General features: G+C 34.0%; 1 protein-coding gene and 1 long non-coding RNA gene across 2 annotated transcripts in view; one reads left to right on the forward strand and one right to left on the reverse strand.

Moving 5' to 3' along the window:
* LOC142600924 (uncharacterized) overlaps window positions 1-18616 on the forward strand; it is a 782912-nt gene that overhangs the window by 734454 nt on the left and 29842 nt on the right. The window lies entirely within an intron of this gene.
* Window positions 1-18616, reverse strand: part of CSMD1 (CUB and Sushi multiple domains 1) — a 1232729-nt gene that overhangs the window by 309880 nt on the left and 904233 nt on the right. Inside the window, exons 13-14 of the mRNA XM_075747278.1 lie at window positions 3401-3583; window positions 1266-1592 (exon numbers count right to left, since the gene is read on the reverse strand). Of these exons, the coding sequence (XP_075603393.1) occupies window positions 1266-1592; window positions 3401-3583 (510 nt within the window). The remainder of the gene's footprint in view (window positions 1-1265; window positions 1593-3400; window positions 3584-18616) is intronic.

Raw genomic sequence — 18616 nt, forward strand, 5'->3', positions numbered from 1 at the left:
GGAGTTTGATCCATGAGTATTATATTCCTGACTGCATAATTCTCCAGCTTCAAATAGAAATAGTAAAGATTGTCCTTATTACGATCTGTCTTTACTTTGGTAGAATAGCATATGGAAAAAGGGATCTGAATAATCTCAGACAGAAGTAGACCTAGAGTTCAGGCTTCAAATTTTCTGGTAAATCTTTTAATCTCTACAGTCTTAGTTAAGGTGAATATCTTATTTAAGGTGAATATCTCCCTTTTCTCTTCCTGCCACTTTTCAAAGGACAATAGTTATCCCTTCCTCTGAAAGCAAAGGAACAATTTAGTCATCTAAAACTTAAAAAGGAATGCAATCCATGAATTCCAGTTTTATGTGGGGTACCTTTCTAAATAATGCAAGGAAACACCTTGGTCCTGAACAAACACTGTTATTTGAGTATCTTAATTGATAGGAACAAAGCAAGATGTGACAAATATGACTTTATTGTCAATTAGCTTCTTCTATAATCTTAGAAGATAATTTCTTTAACTAAAAAGATTATCTTCATATAAGTAATGTCTTTGAATGACTAATAAAACTTCCAGGAGAGTTAGCAGGCTATGCAAATGTAATAATGTTTTCTACATGGTGATGATGTTACTAGAGTTTTCAGTTGAGTACTGTTGAGTAATATCCTTTCATATAAACAAAATAACAGATGGCTATTTGTAGCCAGATATTTTTTAGCCTGGTTTCCCAAATGGGAAAAATTTATGCTTTCCATAGCCCTCAATATGTATGTGACTGCTAGGTCCACATTTAACAACTTTTGAACTTGTTGACCAGTTGCAACTAAATTTTGTACATTTGAGAATTGCATTCCTGGAGCTATTTATTTGCAATGATATTCTAGATGCTTTTTACACTTCTATGCTTTTCACATGAACGTCTTCATATCTGGGATCTAAGCTTAACACCTTTGTGAACTTAGTCCTGCTAGTTCCATTGAGAAGTATATTAAATCACTTGCACTGGATGCTTTGATCTGAATGATCAGTGTCAACCAAAAAGGCCCTTAAATAATGAAGAGAATTCCTCAGCACTATCACAATTAAAATAAATACATGAAAAAGATTCAGGTAAGCTAATGAATATCAGTAAGACAGCTGAAAGCAGTGCAACTATACAAGCATTACAATTTACTTCTGTATTATAAATAAAAATGTTCTATTTTTCATTATTATGAAGAAAGATAGCTTGATTTTAAGACTAGGCATAAAAATAAAAGCAGAGGTTCTTACTTGTGTAAGTGATATTAAATCCTCTTCCAGTGGTAGAGTGATCCGACTGAAATTCAAGTCTGACTATGTGCCCACTGCTAGCCAACTGAGAAGGGACCTCATTGCCAGAAAAAGTGCCCAGAGGTGGTAAATCTGAAATCCCATCATCTTTCACTGTAAGGTAGTCAAATTGAGGTTCTACATCAAAGTCGTTGAAAATCAGGTGGATTCTGCTTCCTGGCTCTGAGATAATTAACCAAACACAGTTCATATTGTTCCCATACTCCTCAGGATAATTTGGAGAAAGAATAATTCCAGATGGTGTGGTGAAGTTGAAGAAACATGAGACTAAAGAAAACAACAATAGATACTCAAAATACTATCCATAAACATTATAAATGCCTGTTTTCATATTTTCTATTCTTGTGGAAAAGGATGCTTTTGAAGGCTGGATGTCAAAACTACTACACGTGCAACCTGGAAATGTTTTAGTCTGTCAGAACTTTTCTCCCATATAACATGTCAGCCTTTCATGGTTTTATTTCCCCAAGTGAGCCTAAGTGACTGCACCAGGGCCTGCAAGAGATTATTAGAAGCATGTAGAGAATGCCAAAGAAAACAAAAGTAATGCCTAAAGTGACAGAATTTGGAAAAATTGGCAGGTTTGTTCTGAAATGAAAATGAAACATCCAAATATAAATGTGATTTTTTTTTTTCTGAAAGGTATATGCCCAGCAATGTATTTAACAATCCAAAAAATCAAGCAGAAGGGCCAGTGTTGTCTGTAGTACACAAAATTCATGCTGATGCAAATAATAGTAGAAATTTAGATGTGTCCCGATCAAGAATTCTTTCGAGTATATAGTGCAAACTTATTTTACCCCTAGTTTCCCTTCAATAGCACAGGGCAATTAAACAAAAATGATTTATAGCTCTCCTCCTTTTTCACTTCTTTGAGCTAATTTTCATCAAGAAAATTCCTAACTGATTTCAGAGTCATGAGCTTGTGGCTGGTGCTTTAGCGAGAAGTACAGCAAATGTAGAAAGAGGAAGGTTCACTGGATATTAATTAACACAAAGGATAACCATTAATCAGCTCTTCAAATGTGTCAAACTGAACTCAATTTTTGTAAATAGATGTTGTAAGTTTAGGTTCCATTATCCTTCTCAGGGCATGTGCACATCAAACAGTGGAGCACAGTAAAATATTCCACACTATCGCCAACAGAAACTAATGTATCAACCCAAGGCAATACAGCACCATGAAGAAACACAACTTCTGTCTTCAGAGGGAATTGCAGGTGCACTGTCTCCATGCTCAGGCCTTATGTGCTTAGACACATTTCAGCATTGCACGGCCATACAGAGACTTCTTCCAGTCCAGAGCAAGTTACTCAGCTTGGTAAGTCTTGTACCAACATGGCTGCCAAATACATATATGTCCAGGGAGAATTGGACTCCTCACTAACGTTGTTCAAAAATCCAGTACTGAATTAAAAGACTTTTTATAGGAAAAGGTACTGTGGTCTAGAGAACTGAAGTGCCTACTATACCCATGTACTAGGAAGATTTACTCTGTTTTACCATAGAAGAAGAAAACAGAAAAAGTTTTAAAAAAAAAAAAAAGCCTCTCTAAATCCATCTCAAACCTTACCTACAAACATTTTATCTTTTAAAACAAAATTCACAAGTAATGATCTTACCTACCCTTTTTATGTGTTAGATTTCCTTATATTTCTTATATTCAATTCAGTGCTTTATTAGGATATCAGAAAAAAACACCCAGTCTTTTCCTACATGGATCTGCAGACTGCTTTGCACTGCGAGAATCAATGTGTATGTGCCAAAGAGTCCTTTTGAACACTTATATGCTATTAGGATTTGCTCATTTAGATTCTAATTCAACACACATTTACATTAGGAGTGTTAAATGGTTCAATTAAATATAAAACGAGGGGAAAGAACATTCTAAAAGAGTCCTATGTGATGGTCCCCATAAATGAGCTACTATTGAGCCCACTAAAAAAAAAAAAGATGTGACTGCAAAAGTCTTCAAGGTATTTTGAAATGTTTTCCTGCTGGCTAGTCACAAATGCTAAGGAAAGCAAGTGGCTAAGATCAGAAAAATAATACAGACAAATAATAATAATTCTTACAAACACAGCTGGGTTTGTTGCCAGACCACTGGTTGTTTTGTTGACATGTAATCGTTCTCTCTCCCACCAGTTCAAAAGCTGCTTGACATTCAAAAGTAAGCGTGTCTCCATGCAGAAAACTGCTGCCAGTCCTTTTTCCGTATGATGGAATTCCAGGGTCTCCACAACCTCCTTTCTCAATTTCTGAATATGAAAAAAATCAAACACAATAATAAGAAAAATAAATTTGCAAGCAAATTATATGTCAGTATCAGAAATGCATTCAAAATATTTGGCATTATGCCTTAAGCTAATATTTACAGCTGAAAGTGAACTAGAGGTAAATGCTGTAAAACCGCCTCTAAGATGACTTAGAATCTAAAGTCTTCACAGATAATAGCTTCCATAACTGCATTGCTGAAGATAACAAAATACTCATGTTTAACTGCATGGCTGGACTGAATTACAGCATGTTTGAAGGTAAAATTATAAAGCCATTCTAACCATGGAGAGATACTATGTGTAGATCCTATTTCTGGTAATGAAGTGCTAGTAATAAAGAATCTATTTTAACTCTCACATCTGCAATTCCATTTATAAGGCTATTAGCAATACAATTAAAAGTATATAAATAACTGATTTGTCAATGAATTTCATTTTAAGCACTAAAATATAATAAAAACAAACCTGAGGAATTATATCTTAATCTCATACTTCTAAATTAGAGCCACATTTTTGCCAGCTACACTGAAAAGAGATTGACACTTTGGATTATACTTCCTAGATATTGTCTAGGAGATCTGCTATTTAAATTATTTAATTTGTAGATATTGAATGTACACATACAAGATAAGAATATTAAAAAACCCCAAGTCTTATGAAATTTATGAATAACAAAAATATTAGGAAAGGAAATGTAATTATTAATTGCCTGTGATAGAAATGCTGAATCATCTTACAAATTACTATATACTCCTCTGTCCATCAAAAATGAAGGTTCCATTTCTTTGCCATTGAATTTAAAGCAATTTTTCTATTAATTCTCATTTGAGCAGCAAAAATAAAACAACACACTTCTGATTCTATAAACTGTGTTGCTACAACTGTAGTAAAATGATGTAAATATGATTCAAATTAAATTAGTGATAAAATTAATGTTATTTAAATATTTCCCAGTTCAATCCAAGGTATGAAATCTGAAACATTCAGGAAAAAAAGAAAATTCAACTCACTGAATAGTATCAAATATTAATATAATTTAACACCATTGAAAATGTCTTCTGTCAAATATTGTTAAATCCAGGTAGAAGAGTATATCTTGACATGATAACTCCAACAGAAATTTTAAGATGCAGGATGGCATTATTATGATATGTGAAGTCAATCCACTATGTTTATACCCTTACAGCAGGTCTGAACAGATTGTTGACAAGCATGTTCAGAAAGGTATGCCACGTATTTTACAAAAGAACAGGTGAATCATTAGGATAAAAAGAGGTATACTTTTTTTCCTCAGTAATCTTAAAATCAGACTTTGAAGAGAAAATTAGGAGTAACTGCTTCATATATGAATTCAAAGCAGATCCAGAGTCAGTTCTTTTATTAAAATAATTTGTCTTATCAGAAAGCTAGAATGTATCAAATGAATGAAAACATCTTCCAAAGAGTCCAGTACACAAATATAATAAAATACCAGTAGAGTAATACCATAAATAATATTTATAAATAAGGATTCAAATTATATGTATCTACAAATGCTTTAATGTAGTTTTACCTGCCTGCTCCTACTCAGACATTGATTCCTACCGCCACAGTGGAGCACTGGAAACCTGCGTATTCCCAGCTATTCACAGCTCCACATCCTACATGAAAATGTGGGGAGCTACAGAAAATCAGAATCCACATTTTAATCACATTTTAAAAGTTCATCTCCTCCACTGATAGCAGAGCTATATCTAATCCAGCATGTAAGAATGATCATGTGATATAAACACTCTTTTCCAAAAACCTGTTGTGTCTCAAAGACCAGGGCAATACTGTTTCAGGCAGGAGTGTCAGGAGGCAAACTGCAAGGTTTTGCAAAGGCATTGCTGAAGATTTATCCCTTAAAAGCAAGCAACATGTTTCTTTCCATGGTCTACAGAGGAAGTATCAAAATATCTTTCGTTAATGAATTCACTGAAATAGAAGACAGACAAGGGTGCTTTCTAACTCTCAGGAGATACACCAAGCCCTAGGAAAGGGTTACAGATCAGTGAATCAAAACTTTTAACAGAAATTACCAAGAATTAAGCTTTCTGGCAGGTTGAAAAATCCATTTTTGTAGGAAACTAGTACAGTATGTCTTTAGTCAGAACCAACTTCTTACTGAAGAAGGTAAGAATGCAGAATAAACTTTAGAGACTAAGTGAATACTTTGTGCTTCTTAATATATCACCCTTCATCCAAGGATGTCCAGTTTTACTTGTTGTGGAGATACAATTTGATTTTTAAATATCTGATTTGCAAGCACAAACAAGCAGTTAAAAATACAAAAGCTAACTTCAGGTCATACATTTTTAAAAATACTTTTATTCTTTGGAAAAATAAAGTTTAATAATATCTCTGTCATAAAAATAGTGGTTAAGATGACAAAACTTCCCTTCCCCATAAAAAGCTATAAACTTCTAGTGGAAGTTTCAGTTAAAATGTCTGAATTTTCAAAATTTTTTATTAAAGTATTGTAAAATATAAATCCTTGTAAAATTCTGCCAGCAACAGAACACAATAGCAAATGTTCACTTTCTTAGTGCTCAGGAAATCATAATGGAGTGACAGAACAGAGAAGATTAAGTCTGATACAAGACTGTCTGTACGTTTCTCTTTACGAAAGAGATAGCTTTCTGTCACATATATTAATGACATAGCAAAATTTAGGGAAGACAGAGAAGGCCAAATTCAGGCTTTTGTATTTATACATGAAGAATACTATTTGTTCATATCTAGAACTATGGTAGTACAGGGATTTAATGATTCCCAACATTTTTCTGTCCTCTGGGATTTAACACAGCTTTTTCTTTTATTGGGTCTTCTGGTACCTGTCTGACTTCCACTGATTTGATCAGAGAACAATTTTTTTAAACATCTAAATTCAGTTGAGGTGCATTGTGCCTATTACTTCAACACACACACCAATTATTCTGCTTCATAAATTGTAAAGAGGCTATATATCTGTTTGCTAAAAAGAGAACATTCTTCTGACCAAGTTAGTTGGAAGTATATTGAGCTCTTAGAGAAATCCTATGGGACAGAAAAGGTTTTTAAATTTACAAATATGAAAATAAAAGCTATGCTAACCTATTTAAAGTGTGGCAATAAAACCCCTGTTCCTTTAGGATTATTCTATGCACTCATTCCATGTTGCACTTCTTTTGATCTCAGTCCTTAGAGCTGTGTGAACATCATGAAGTTTGCAAATAAACTCTCAAGCTTAAATTTAAACATCAGCTTCCTCTGGTTACCAAAATATTAACATTGATCTTATTCAATTGTTTCTGGCTTTCATGTACTCTCTTTAAGTAGCCTGGGGAAAGAGACTTTTCATCTTGTGTGTAAACTAGAAATATTTACTCAGTTTCAGGGAATATTCTCTCTTTAATGTTGGGAGAATGACAAGATTAGATTTCTGACAAGATGATCATATGCCTCTGAATTTAATCAAAGACTTTTTTGTTGCTGTGTTTTCTTTCAAAGGAAGAAATATGACAATTCTAAAGTGATATTAAGCATCTAAATAAGTATTATGACTACTACTTGAAAGGTGTCACATTGCAATTTAAGTCTTTTTGATGCAAAGTTTTTGCATTACTTTGACACAGGTATTTGAAATATATAATAAAATACTTCATAGTTTATAACATTAGGCAGTCTTGAATTTATTAGTCATGGTAGTAATTTGCCTTTTTTTTTTTTCCTTGTTATTGGATTACAAATACATAGTTATAATGAAATTCTTAATGCCTGTATGTTTTCATTCACACTACCCAATATTCTAGCTTAGATGATTAGTGAAACATCATCAAATCAATAAATCTGCAGGTAGGTACAACTTTTATCAGTAAAGTATTAATAATATCCTCACACTTTAATAATTCAGATATATAAATACAATTTCAATTAAATAAGTGTTTTAAATACATACACGACAATCCATTATTTCAAAGAGATATATAAATAAACTTCAATAGTTCATGGTCTATCAGAAAGTTGAGGCCAATACCTCTAAAACCTAAAATCATGAATTTGACAGCATTTCATAATTATCATCTTAGCTATAGTCAAGATAGATAGATAGATTAAGGGAAGCTGAGAGCTGACACAGGTATACATTTACACACACAAAAAAAGAGATAGTTTGGAAGTTTATTTCCATGTCAGATAGGACCTTTCCAGTTTAACATCTATACTCTTATATGACAGTTCACAGAAATTCATGTTTTAAATACAAGAAAATACCTGACACAGTGGAACCTGACACATAACACTTTCTTAAATTTAAAAGAGAGACAGAAAAAATACTGTTATATAGAACAAACTGTGATATGACAAATGCTGTGTTCTAATTATTCCATGTTATACTATTTATTGTAAACCATAAAGCTTTAAGCTGATCTTCTCACTGATATCAAAAATAAAACCTATTTGGATCAGCAGCACATTATGACTCAATATCTTCCATCTCACTATTAAAATTTCACTGCTTAATGAAAGGGAAGTAACATATATAAAGACAAAGTCTGCAACTGTAATGTGACATATAAAGCAAATATCTCTGTTAAGTCCATCATTTTTGTTAGGTCGATGAGTTATAAATGGACAAATTACAAATGGGCTACACAGCCATTACTTCTATCTATGCACTTGTTCTTCCCTGTCTGCAGGCTGTTGTGGCTTCAATGCCACTATTAAATTATACAGCAAATACTTAAAACTGTAAGTACTTCTTCAATGGCAGGAACAAAGAGCTTGGCTCTCTAGGGCTTCAGCATAGGAAAAATAGAAAGCAGAATCAGCAATGGTTTTACCACCCCTCAACAGATTTATAGATTACAGTTGTTGTAAAAGATTTGCACAAGAAATGTAAGATAGAAGAGAGAATTAAACTGGGTATCCAAAAATAATACTGCATTCCTCTGAAGTATGCTTTTTCTTGCTTCACTGGAAACCATTGTGGTCTGTAAAAATTAACCAGCTGCAAAATTACACATGAACATTCAGTACTATATGGCAATAGTTTCAGTTTAGGATAAAGAACCAGATATTATGGAAGGTCCCTTCTGTTCCATAGGGAATACTGTTTTAAAAACAGACAAAGAGGTGGCGGTACAAATAACTAAGGAAGGACAAAATTCTACTGTTTTCATAAATAAACAGTTCAGCCTTCTTTGAAATGCATGTGTAATACTGTTTTCTAATTTCAATAACATGTTTAAAAATTACAGGAATTTAAAAACACAAACGGAGAAACCCTTATATAAAAAGAAATCTTTATACAAAGTGAAGCAATAAAGAGATATGCTCAGGATTGCAGAAGAGGACATAAGTAAAAGAATAAAATTATATATATGATTTCTGCAAAGGAACATGGGAACAACTACTGAAAGTGAAAATGATAAATCAAAACTAATAGAAAAAAATATTTCAGATAGCACATAATTGGACTGTAAAAGAGGCTATTAAAGCTAAAATGAGGTTGGCCTAAAGCTAAAAACAGGGTGGCCTTACATGATAATTTTATAGATGATCACAATTTTATCATTATTCCAGTAAATTTCTTCAAAGAAATTTTACAGTACAATTTATTATCTGTCTCCAAGTATAAAAAGAGAAGGCCTCCTTCACAGGTCATATAGTTCCCAACAGCCTTCTAAGAGATGTCTCACAATTTCTCTTAAATTTTTTGTCCTTGCTGTTATCAAAAAGTCCACAGATCATATCCAGTAGATTAATTTTTGTTGCTTCTACTTTACTGCATTCTCTATCAATATTAAAAACCAAACATGACCTTAGAATCAGATAGATGGAAAACTAACATGAAAATTTTTTGTAGGAAGTTCATTTAAGCTAACAGTTCACTATCATAGCATATGGATGGCTTGCTGGTAATAACAACATGTCAAATTGTGTCATATCATAAAATATTCATTTCAAGGATTTTTATAAAACAATTCAAGAAGAAAAAAAAAATCAAACCTTTTTGACAAATATGTTCCTGAATTTTAATATTTGGCATGGAATTAAATAGTCCATTACAGAATGCAGAAAAATAAAATTTCATTTTGTTTACAATCAATTTTACATGTCCAAGAATAGATGCAGACCAAATCTGAACAGAGATGAGGAAGAAGCTTTCTGTTACTTGTTGCAGAAAAGTTTATGATACCAACTAACTAATAAAATAGCAGGTGAAATTCATTACCGATAATTGTAGAAAAATAAATCTGGAAAAAAATTATCATGAGCTTGCAGAGACAATGATAGGTTCTGAATTGACAGTTACTACTCAGGAACAAGAACTCTTGCATACTACGTATAATTCTATGAAACTGTAAGCTGTTGAAAAAGTTAGGAATTGCTAGGAAAGGAACAGTGAACGAAACAGAAAATACTATTCTGACATTACACAAAAACCTATTTCATTTGCATGTTGAATATTGTACGTAGTTCTCCTCCTCCATATTAATAAGGATACATTTGAACTAGGGAAGGAAAACAAAAGATCAAAGTTACTGTTTCTGAGGAATGGAGGACCAATTAAATAGATTGGAAATCTTTCTTTTGGTAGGTGAAATATATGTATTCAAAAAGTGATTAGACAAATACATGGAAGAAAATCTTATTGAGAGACAAAGGCGAAGTACTTGAGCCATGTATCACTAGAAAGAGGGAAAGTACTCTGGGATTATCTCTGGTTTTTGATTTATCACTATACTTCATCATTTTTTTTTTCCTTAAATATTCATTATTGTCTAATATCAACATGCTATGGTCTTTCAATCTCACTGTAAATTTTTATTTTAATGTTTTGTGATAAGGAACATCATATTGTTCAAATTGCAGAGCTTATGTTTCTTTACTAACAGAAATAGTACAATCTGTCTATACAAAAGGCTGAGCACTGCCCTGGACAAAAATTAGCCCAAAGATATTTTGGAATGCAAATTAGCATGTTATGGTGGAAAACAGGAAGTACAGTAAAAAGCAAGTGCAGCTGCCTCAGAAATGATCAGACTAACATCAGGATGAATTTTGTGAAAAGGTGAACCATGGAATGAGGCAAAAGACAATAAAAGAATTTGTAGAAAGTCATTAAGTGTCAGAGAAAGAAAAATAGCTAGCAGGAAAGGAGAACAAGAAACACCTTCTTCACTTTTCCAGGGGGGAAAAAAAAAAAATCATAGTTAAATAACAAAAGTTTAAATAAAATTAAGTAAAGGGCAGGATAGGAAGAGAACAGGTTAATGACTATTTAGAAAATTTAGACACATTCAAGGGAACAGGGCCTAATTAAATTCACATTAAAGTACTTAAACTGAAGCAGTTTATGAACTATTAGTAATTATCTTCAAGAACTTATGGAGGACAAGGGAGGACCCAGCTGACTGGACAAGGTCATATGTAATAACTGTCTCAAAAACTGGAGAAAAGAGGACCCAAAGAATTATATAAATGCATGTGTATATAATTTGTCCCCTCAAACTGGGAAAATGATATGCTTTATCTTTCTTTACAACAGAATATCCTTGAACATCTTTACCTAAAATTATCTTAAGTCCTGGAAAGGAAGACATGGTAGCTTTCTAGAAAACAATCAATGTGCTACAAATACTTTAAAAATGCAAGTAAATTGACCTGTGTAATTATAATACTGTAAAGCCAACACTGATCCTAAGCAAAGTAATGGAACAGCCAACATAGGAGTCTATTTTTAAAGTGTTAAAATTGAAAATATAATTAATACCAGTTAACATGGTTTTATGGAAAATTGGTCATGTCATACAAACAATATGATTTTTAGATTATAACCTTGGTTGACACAATATATTTGGACTTCTTTCAACCATTTAGCAACACATGACATACTAATTAAGAATTGACATCATAGAAAATTAATTTAGCTCATATTAAATGGATTAAAATTAGATAATAACAGTATCTCAAAGCACAAATGTGAATAAAGAATTCTCATTAGGCGATAGAACTGCTTCAACTAGCTCAGTATATACTTTTTTTTTAGCCCAATCCTAAAAATTTGTTATAAAAATGATATTACAAAAAAAATGGTTAATTGATAGTGGCCATAGTATTTTCAAGATGCTGTAGCCCTGTGACATATTGTAGGTGGATGTCTTCTTGTGCATATGTACCCACATAAACACTGCTTTTTCTCATACTCTTCAAAGGAAAAAAGCAAACATCAAAATTTAAAATCTGTGGCAGATGAGAATTTTGTAAAATAAAATCAATGTTAGATGGGAGGACCTTATCTTCCCTGAGTATCCATTACTGTAGCTCACAATGGGTGTTCCTCCTCTTTAAAGATCAGGGGTGGAGTCCAGTTAATGGAAGACTAAAAGGGATGTCATGCATAGGATGTGTTGGAGCTTCAAGATTGCTATGCTTCTAATGCAGGTCATACAAGAAGTCAGTGCTCAAGTGAGAAATGTTAGCTTTGGAAGCTATCCATGGATGTGGATAAAGATGGAGAAAGATAACTTGGTGGTATTTGAAATAGGAAAAGTGACTACACTGCAACTGAACCTACTAATATTAGTGCAGTGTGGACTTCCGAATAACTTAATTTCACTTAATTTCAATGAAGAAGCAAGAAGGAGGAAGTGTTGCACTACAAAAATTCTTCTGAAGGGGAAAAGAAAGAAAAAAAAAAAGAAAGCATCTTTAGGCCCTACGGTCCTATATTCTATCATTGCAGGACAAATCCTGCCCTCCAGGGTTGCACTCAGTTCAGCAACTTTTAGCATGTTTTGAGGATGCACAATTTCCACTGATACTTCTAAGAAAAAGTTTCTCTCTTTGATTAACTTTGAGACTTTATTGCAAGTGCCCCGCTTCCATCTACAAAGAGCTTCCTGTTATTCTTACCTGTATCTTGTATGACTACATTTTTTATTTTGCTGTGCCTCCTTCCTTCTTTGCTCCTGTCCTCTCATCCACCTGTGAGTCCTGGGCCACGCATAAGGAAGACACACTTTCCTTCTCTTTCCAAAGATGTTGATTTGACCAAGACTTTAGCAGCAAGGAAAAGGCAAACAAAACTTTTTTCTCCCTAATATAACACACTTTCTGAGTAACAGAACTTAACATAAAACTACTCTGCAGACAAATGAAAGAAGCCTCACAGCTTAGAATTCACTCTGCAAAATACTCCATATAACCACACCAAAACAGTGCATACCTATATGTTTATGTAAATATTTTGTTGGTATAGTATGCATATAAAGAAATAAATAAACAAATATTTATGTGTTCTTTTCAGTCAGAGTAATTAACAACTGAAATTTCACAAAAGCATATTACAGAGTCTTCATGGGCATTTTTAGCCATCTATTTGACTTCGCATAGATACACTGCACTTTTCACACCCAGAAGAAAAAGGAAGGATAGCTTGGGTTATGCTAGGAATTTAAAAATGGGTTTTTTAGTGGAAAAAATACTTCCTCTGAATATTGCTTGTCTCTGGAGTTTAACTGCACAAACCTAAAAAACCCAGAAAATTGCTACAACAAAGTCCTGTGCATGTTACAATCATGTATAATCAAGCTTAACTATGACTGTCATAGAATCACCAGGTACAAGTAAAATACTTGTTCATCTCAAAGATATTTGCCTAAAACCAAAAATAAGTGACTTTAGTGTTTGACAAGTAAAGTGTTAGTAACATTATGCCCGTTATTTATTTATTTACTTACTTTATTTTTCCATACACACTGGAAAATACTATGATCTTACATGATGTGTGTCCACAACAGTAGAACTCTTATGTCTTACTTGTTCTGTCCTGACATTTAGACCACTTAGAGCATCAGTTTTATAGTTTCCAAATTGTTATAATCATTAGTGAAATATAATGTAAATGCTACAGTGAAATAGAATCTAAAGACAAGTATCTAAAGACTAGATCTCAAAGAACACTTATTCTGACAGCTGCCTTCAAGTGTGTAAATCTGCCATGCAACACAAGTCTTGAGTTCTTGAGAAAGTTGTGTAATTTCTACATACATTTACAATTTGATGAAATGCATTTATAGATAAATGGTAAGCTGACTATTACTAACTTCCAGTTTGGAAAGAAAAGTTCTAAATGTGTGCTGGGGTCACGGCCACCATGCTTTTCTGATGACATTTCATCCTGAACAGAGATGATACGTGTTGCTTTGAATAACACAATTTTGTGCAGCTTTAGTTAAAGTGATCTATTCCAATCAAATTTTAAAAAATATGAAGGGAATCTTTCTATGGCTTCTAATATGAAGCTCATAGTCCTTTGCAGGGGGTGGGATGTGACAGGAAAAGATTTATTATAAAACATAAGTGAAAGGCAATGAGTTTAACTCATTGTAACTTCCTGATATCTTGGACTTACATTGGGGGAGAAGCTGAAAAAGATTATAGCATTTTGTTTTTTTCAAAAAGCACAAGGAAGGGGGAAAAAATGTAAACGTGTATTTATGTTGTTCCTGTCAGGTTGCATGTTGTGGCGAAAACACACCAATACTCCATCCAACTGTCTACACTATAGAGAAGCAAACAAATCAGATATAATCAGTTTATTTTATATAATTGCAATCTTGGCGGAGGATAAAAGAATATTGTGGTGGGTTGACCCTGGCTGGGGGCCAGGTGCCCACCAGAGCCGCTCTATCACTCCCCTCCTTCACTAGACAGGGGAGAAAAAGTATAAAGAAAGGCTTGTGGGTCGAGATAAGGACAGGGAGAGATCACTCACTAATTATCGTCACGAGCAAAACAGACCGAACTAAGAGAAGAAATTAATCTAATTTATTACCCAGCAAAACAGAGTAGAGGAATGAGAAATAAAACCAAATCTTAAAACACCTCCTCCCACCCCTCCCATCTTCCCGGGCTCAACTTCACTCCCGGCTTCAACCTCTGCCCCCCCCAGAGGCACAGGGGGACGGGGAATGGGGGTTACGGTCAGTTCATCACGCGGTGTTTCTGCCGCTTCTTCATCCTCAGGGGGAGGACTCCTCTCATCGTTCCCCTGCTCCAGCATGGGGTCCCTCTCACAGGAGACAGTCCTTCACGACCTTCTCCAACGTGGGTCTCTCCCACGGGGTGCAGACCCTCAGGAGCAGACTGCTCCAGCATGGGTCCCCCACAGGGTCACAAGTTCTGCCAGTAAACCTGCTCGGGCATGGGCTCCTCTCTCCACGGGGCCACAAGCCAGGAGCTTGCTCCAGCACAGGCTTCCCATAGGGTCACAGCCCATGGAAGGAAGGAAGGAAGGAAGGAAGGAAGGAAGGAAGGAAGGAAGGAAGGAAGGAAGGAAGGAAGGAAGGAAGGAAGGAAGGAAGGAAGGAAGGAAGGAAGGAAGGAAGGAAGGAAGGAAGGAAGGAAGGAAGGAAGGAAGGAAGGAAGGAAGGAAGGACATCCAGAGTATATGACGTTTTTCTTCCCAAGTAACTGTTACACGTGATGGTGCCCTGCTTTCCTGGAGATGGCTGAACACCTGCCTGCCCATGGGAAGTGGGGAATGAATGCCTTGTTTTTCTTTGCTTGCATGTGTGGCTTTTGCTTTGCTTATTAAAACATCTTTATCTCAACCCATGAGTTTTCCCACTCTTATTCTGATTCTCTCCTCCATACTGCTGGGGAAGCGAGTGAGCAATCAGCTGGGTGGTGCATAGTGGCTGGCTGGGGTTAAACCATGACAAAAGGAAAAATAAAGTTCCTTTGAAAACACTATACTAATACCAAGTGTACAAGTGTATTGTAAAGAAACTGCTCTTTTAAAATCTTTCTATGAAAGGTATGTTATTTCCTACTCAAGAAAGGACTGGCCATGCCTATGCTTGCCTGGAAAGTTCAGATGAGATGGGACAGTAAAAGGGAGTAGAAGATTGGTCTGTAATTAACCCCAAATTTATTAAAAATGCCATAAAATAGATTTTTAAAGCTACAATGTCATATTACAGACCAAATCTGTGGGCAATGAAGGTAATTTGTACTGTTGTCCAAATTTCATCCCTTTCTGAAAATACACTATGTTATTTACTGCATTAATATGATGTTTTTCACCTACAGTCAGCACATATTATATGGCTTCATGTGCACAAATACCCCATGTAATGTAGTTCATTACTCTTTGCACTGAGAAATCTTCACTGTACAATGTTCTATGAGCTATGTTCAGAAAACTCCAAGACTGCACATTTTAGGAGATCCATTTTCATGTAAATGTCATTAATTCTTCATGATTAAAATAAAATTTAGTAGTACTGTACACTCAGAAGTGTTTAGATGCAAAACAGAGCATGCAAACATGCACAATACAAAATTAGGTATCATTATAGCTTTTTGTTATTCTAATTCAGCAATTCACACAATTAATATAGAGCCTGAATGGATCTTATTTTTACATACTACCATATATACAACAAATATATTAACTGAATAAAGCCTAAAAATTGTTCTTGACAATGGTTTGGATTATGAACAATTCTTTTTCTCAAATTTCATAGCAATATACAGATAAATTGTTATTTCATCTTGAATAATAACCTGCTTTAATTTATATTCCTAATAAAACAAGAGAGCAATGTAAAAAGGCTGCTCTGGAGGATATGCTGACTTTGTAACAGGTGGAGGTGTTCGCATGTCAAATCAATTTCAGTCAAAGTATGAAATTAATGTCTGTTTATGAGCTGAATGGATAAATCACACAGCTGGTGAAAAGACTTGGAAAGAATAAAGTATTGAAGAACTTTAAAGCAACTCTTCAGTGAAATAAATCAATTCTTTACAGAAGATCTTGCTAATAGATACCGATATGTCTGAATGAAAATCTTCAGCTGTTGCTTAATATTTCCCATCGATCTTATTTCAGTAACAACTACCAGTATGAGCTGTGCTTTTAATAGTACTTGGGATTCAAATTAAATTGTCCATTTGAAATCATGTTACACTAGGAATTATTTCCATTTGTCACTTGGTAATCAACAAAGTGACATTTAAGACATTGAATAAATGCTATAATGAAAGCACAAATGATGCCTTCAACAAACAAACTGTTTAATGACCCAAACCTGACTACATCTTCTATCTTTTAATGGTGAAACTATTAAAAAAAAAAAAAAAAAAAAAGCATATCAATAGCTTCACCGAAATCCTAAAAGCTCCAATTGATTTTAATAAGATGATAATAGGAATACGGTTTAACTTCTAAAGATGGAAAAATGCATATGAACAAGAAATTCCAGATTTTTTTTAATCTCAGCAACAGCTAAAATTTTTCTACTACATAAAAATATAATGAAGTAGGTTGTTTTAAATTCCAGTACAGCATTTATAAGACAGCAGTTTTACAAAATAAGCTTACACACTGTACTGGGAATTAGCAGTGGTGAAGGAGTTTGAGCACTGGATGTCCAATATTGCATAAGCTTTACCATGCTTCCTTGTGATGCCTACCAGCACTCTCTGAGACACTGCATGATCATGATTCAGGGGACAGCAAGCACCATGGACTGTTCCAAAAAGACTGGATGGACAAGCCTGCATCAAGTTTTCATTCCTTTACTCTACGAAGTCATCCAGCACCACTCCACAGGCCTTCTATCTTCAGACATACCTCACCACATCCCAAAGTGTTCTTTATATACTCTCAGTTTCTTGCTAAAACCATGAATCATGGCCTGGATTACAATATGCATATCACTAACACACTAAAATAACACCTTCTTGCCCTGCTCCAAGACACATACATACAAATACACTCATACACACACAATTTGTCTGTGGTTAAACAAAGCCCCTTCTCAGGACCATGTTCTGTAGATGTATCCTCAGGACATGAACACAGCCCTTGGCCACATTTTATTTAGTAATACAAATGCAGTCTCAAGGTACTTTCTGGGTTGCAGCAAACTCTGCATTGTCTCTTCTGGGTCTTTATGGAAAAAAAAAATAAATAAAAAAATTGTCAGCCTTTTCCTGTAAGGACTCCCCAACCCCTGCTGTGCTGTAAGGTTCCTTCCAGCTCTGTGCATTCCAGCTCGTTCTGAGCTGGTTCTAGACTGCATTATAGAAGTTTGTCATAGGAATGGCTGCTCAGTGAAGGTGCTTTCTCCCAATTCTTACAAATTACTTCTTTTTTATTTTTTTCTCTTTAATGAAATATTATTTACTAACATACTGCAAACAGATAACAAACAAGGTATCATCACAGTATCCTAAATTATTTCTCATGAAATTATGAAAGTCAGTGCCAATTTTTGAAGTTATCTTTCCCTCTTCATTTTTTGTCAGGTGGCTACCCTACAACACATCGTTTTTCCTTATCTGATATTGCTATGTTTTATTATATTGTATCATCACATAGAACAGATTTCTAATGATAAAATATATGGGTTCTGTTTGTCACATGTGAAATTGGAAATATTATTGTGTTATGGATTAGTAAAAAGATTTACCACATTAAATGATATATAGCGTATTTTTGTCATCAAATAGAAAGTGGAAAAACACAAACCAAAAATGTTATGTTGCTAAGTTAATAGGTAAAGAAACATTAGAGATATAAAACTAGTGAAGATCAAAACATGAATTATAAGTCATGCCAGAACATATTTGAATTCAAAACCAAATATGAATTATGCTAATTATCAGATTAATTGCTAAGAAATACAATAAAAAGGGAATCTATTTTATAACTGTTTCTATTAGTCCTCTCAAAGCACTGCTGTTATTTTAAGTATTGATCTGTTTACAAATAATCAACACAACAAAATTACAAATAATTCTACACAACATTGAATGGAAAAATATTTTTCTAAAGTGATGTCAACAATATTGTATTTTTACTTTTCTTTGAAAGTTATTTATCAAACTTTTAAAAGAATTTAAAAACCCAATATTTAAAGGCAGAGACAGAAAGTTTTGTAGGATCTGGACATATTTTGATGAAAAACTGAAGAAAAAAATCTCTTATCTGTGAAT

This window comes from Balearica regulorum, chromosome 3, assembly GCF_011004875.1.
Source record: "Balearica regulorum gibbericeps isolate bBalReg1 chromosome 3, bBalReg1.pri, whole genome shotgun sequence".
Classification (NCBI taxonomy): Eukaryota; Metazoa; Chordata; class Aves; order Gruiformes; family Gruidae; genus Balearica; species Balearica regulorum.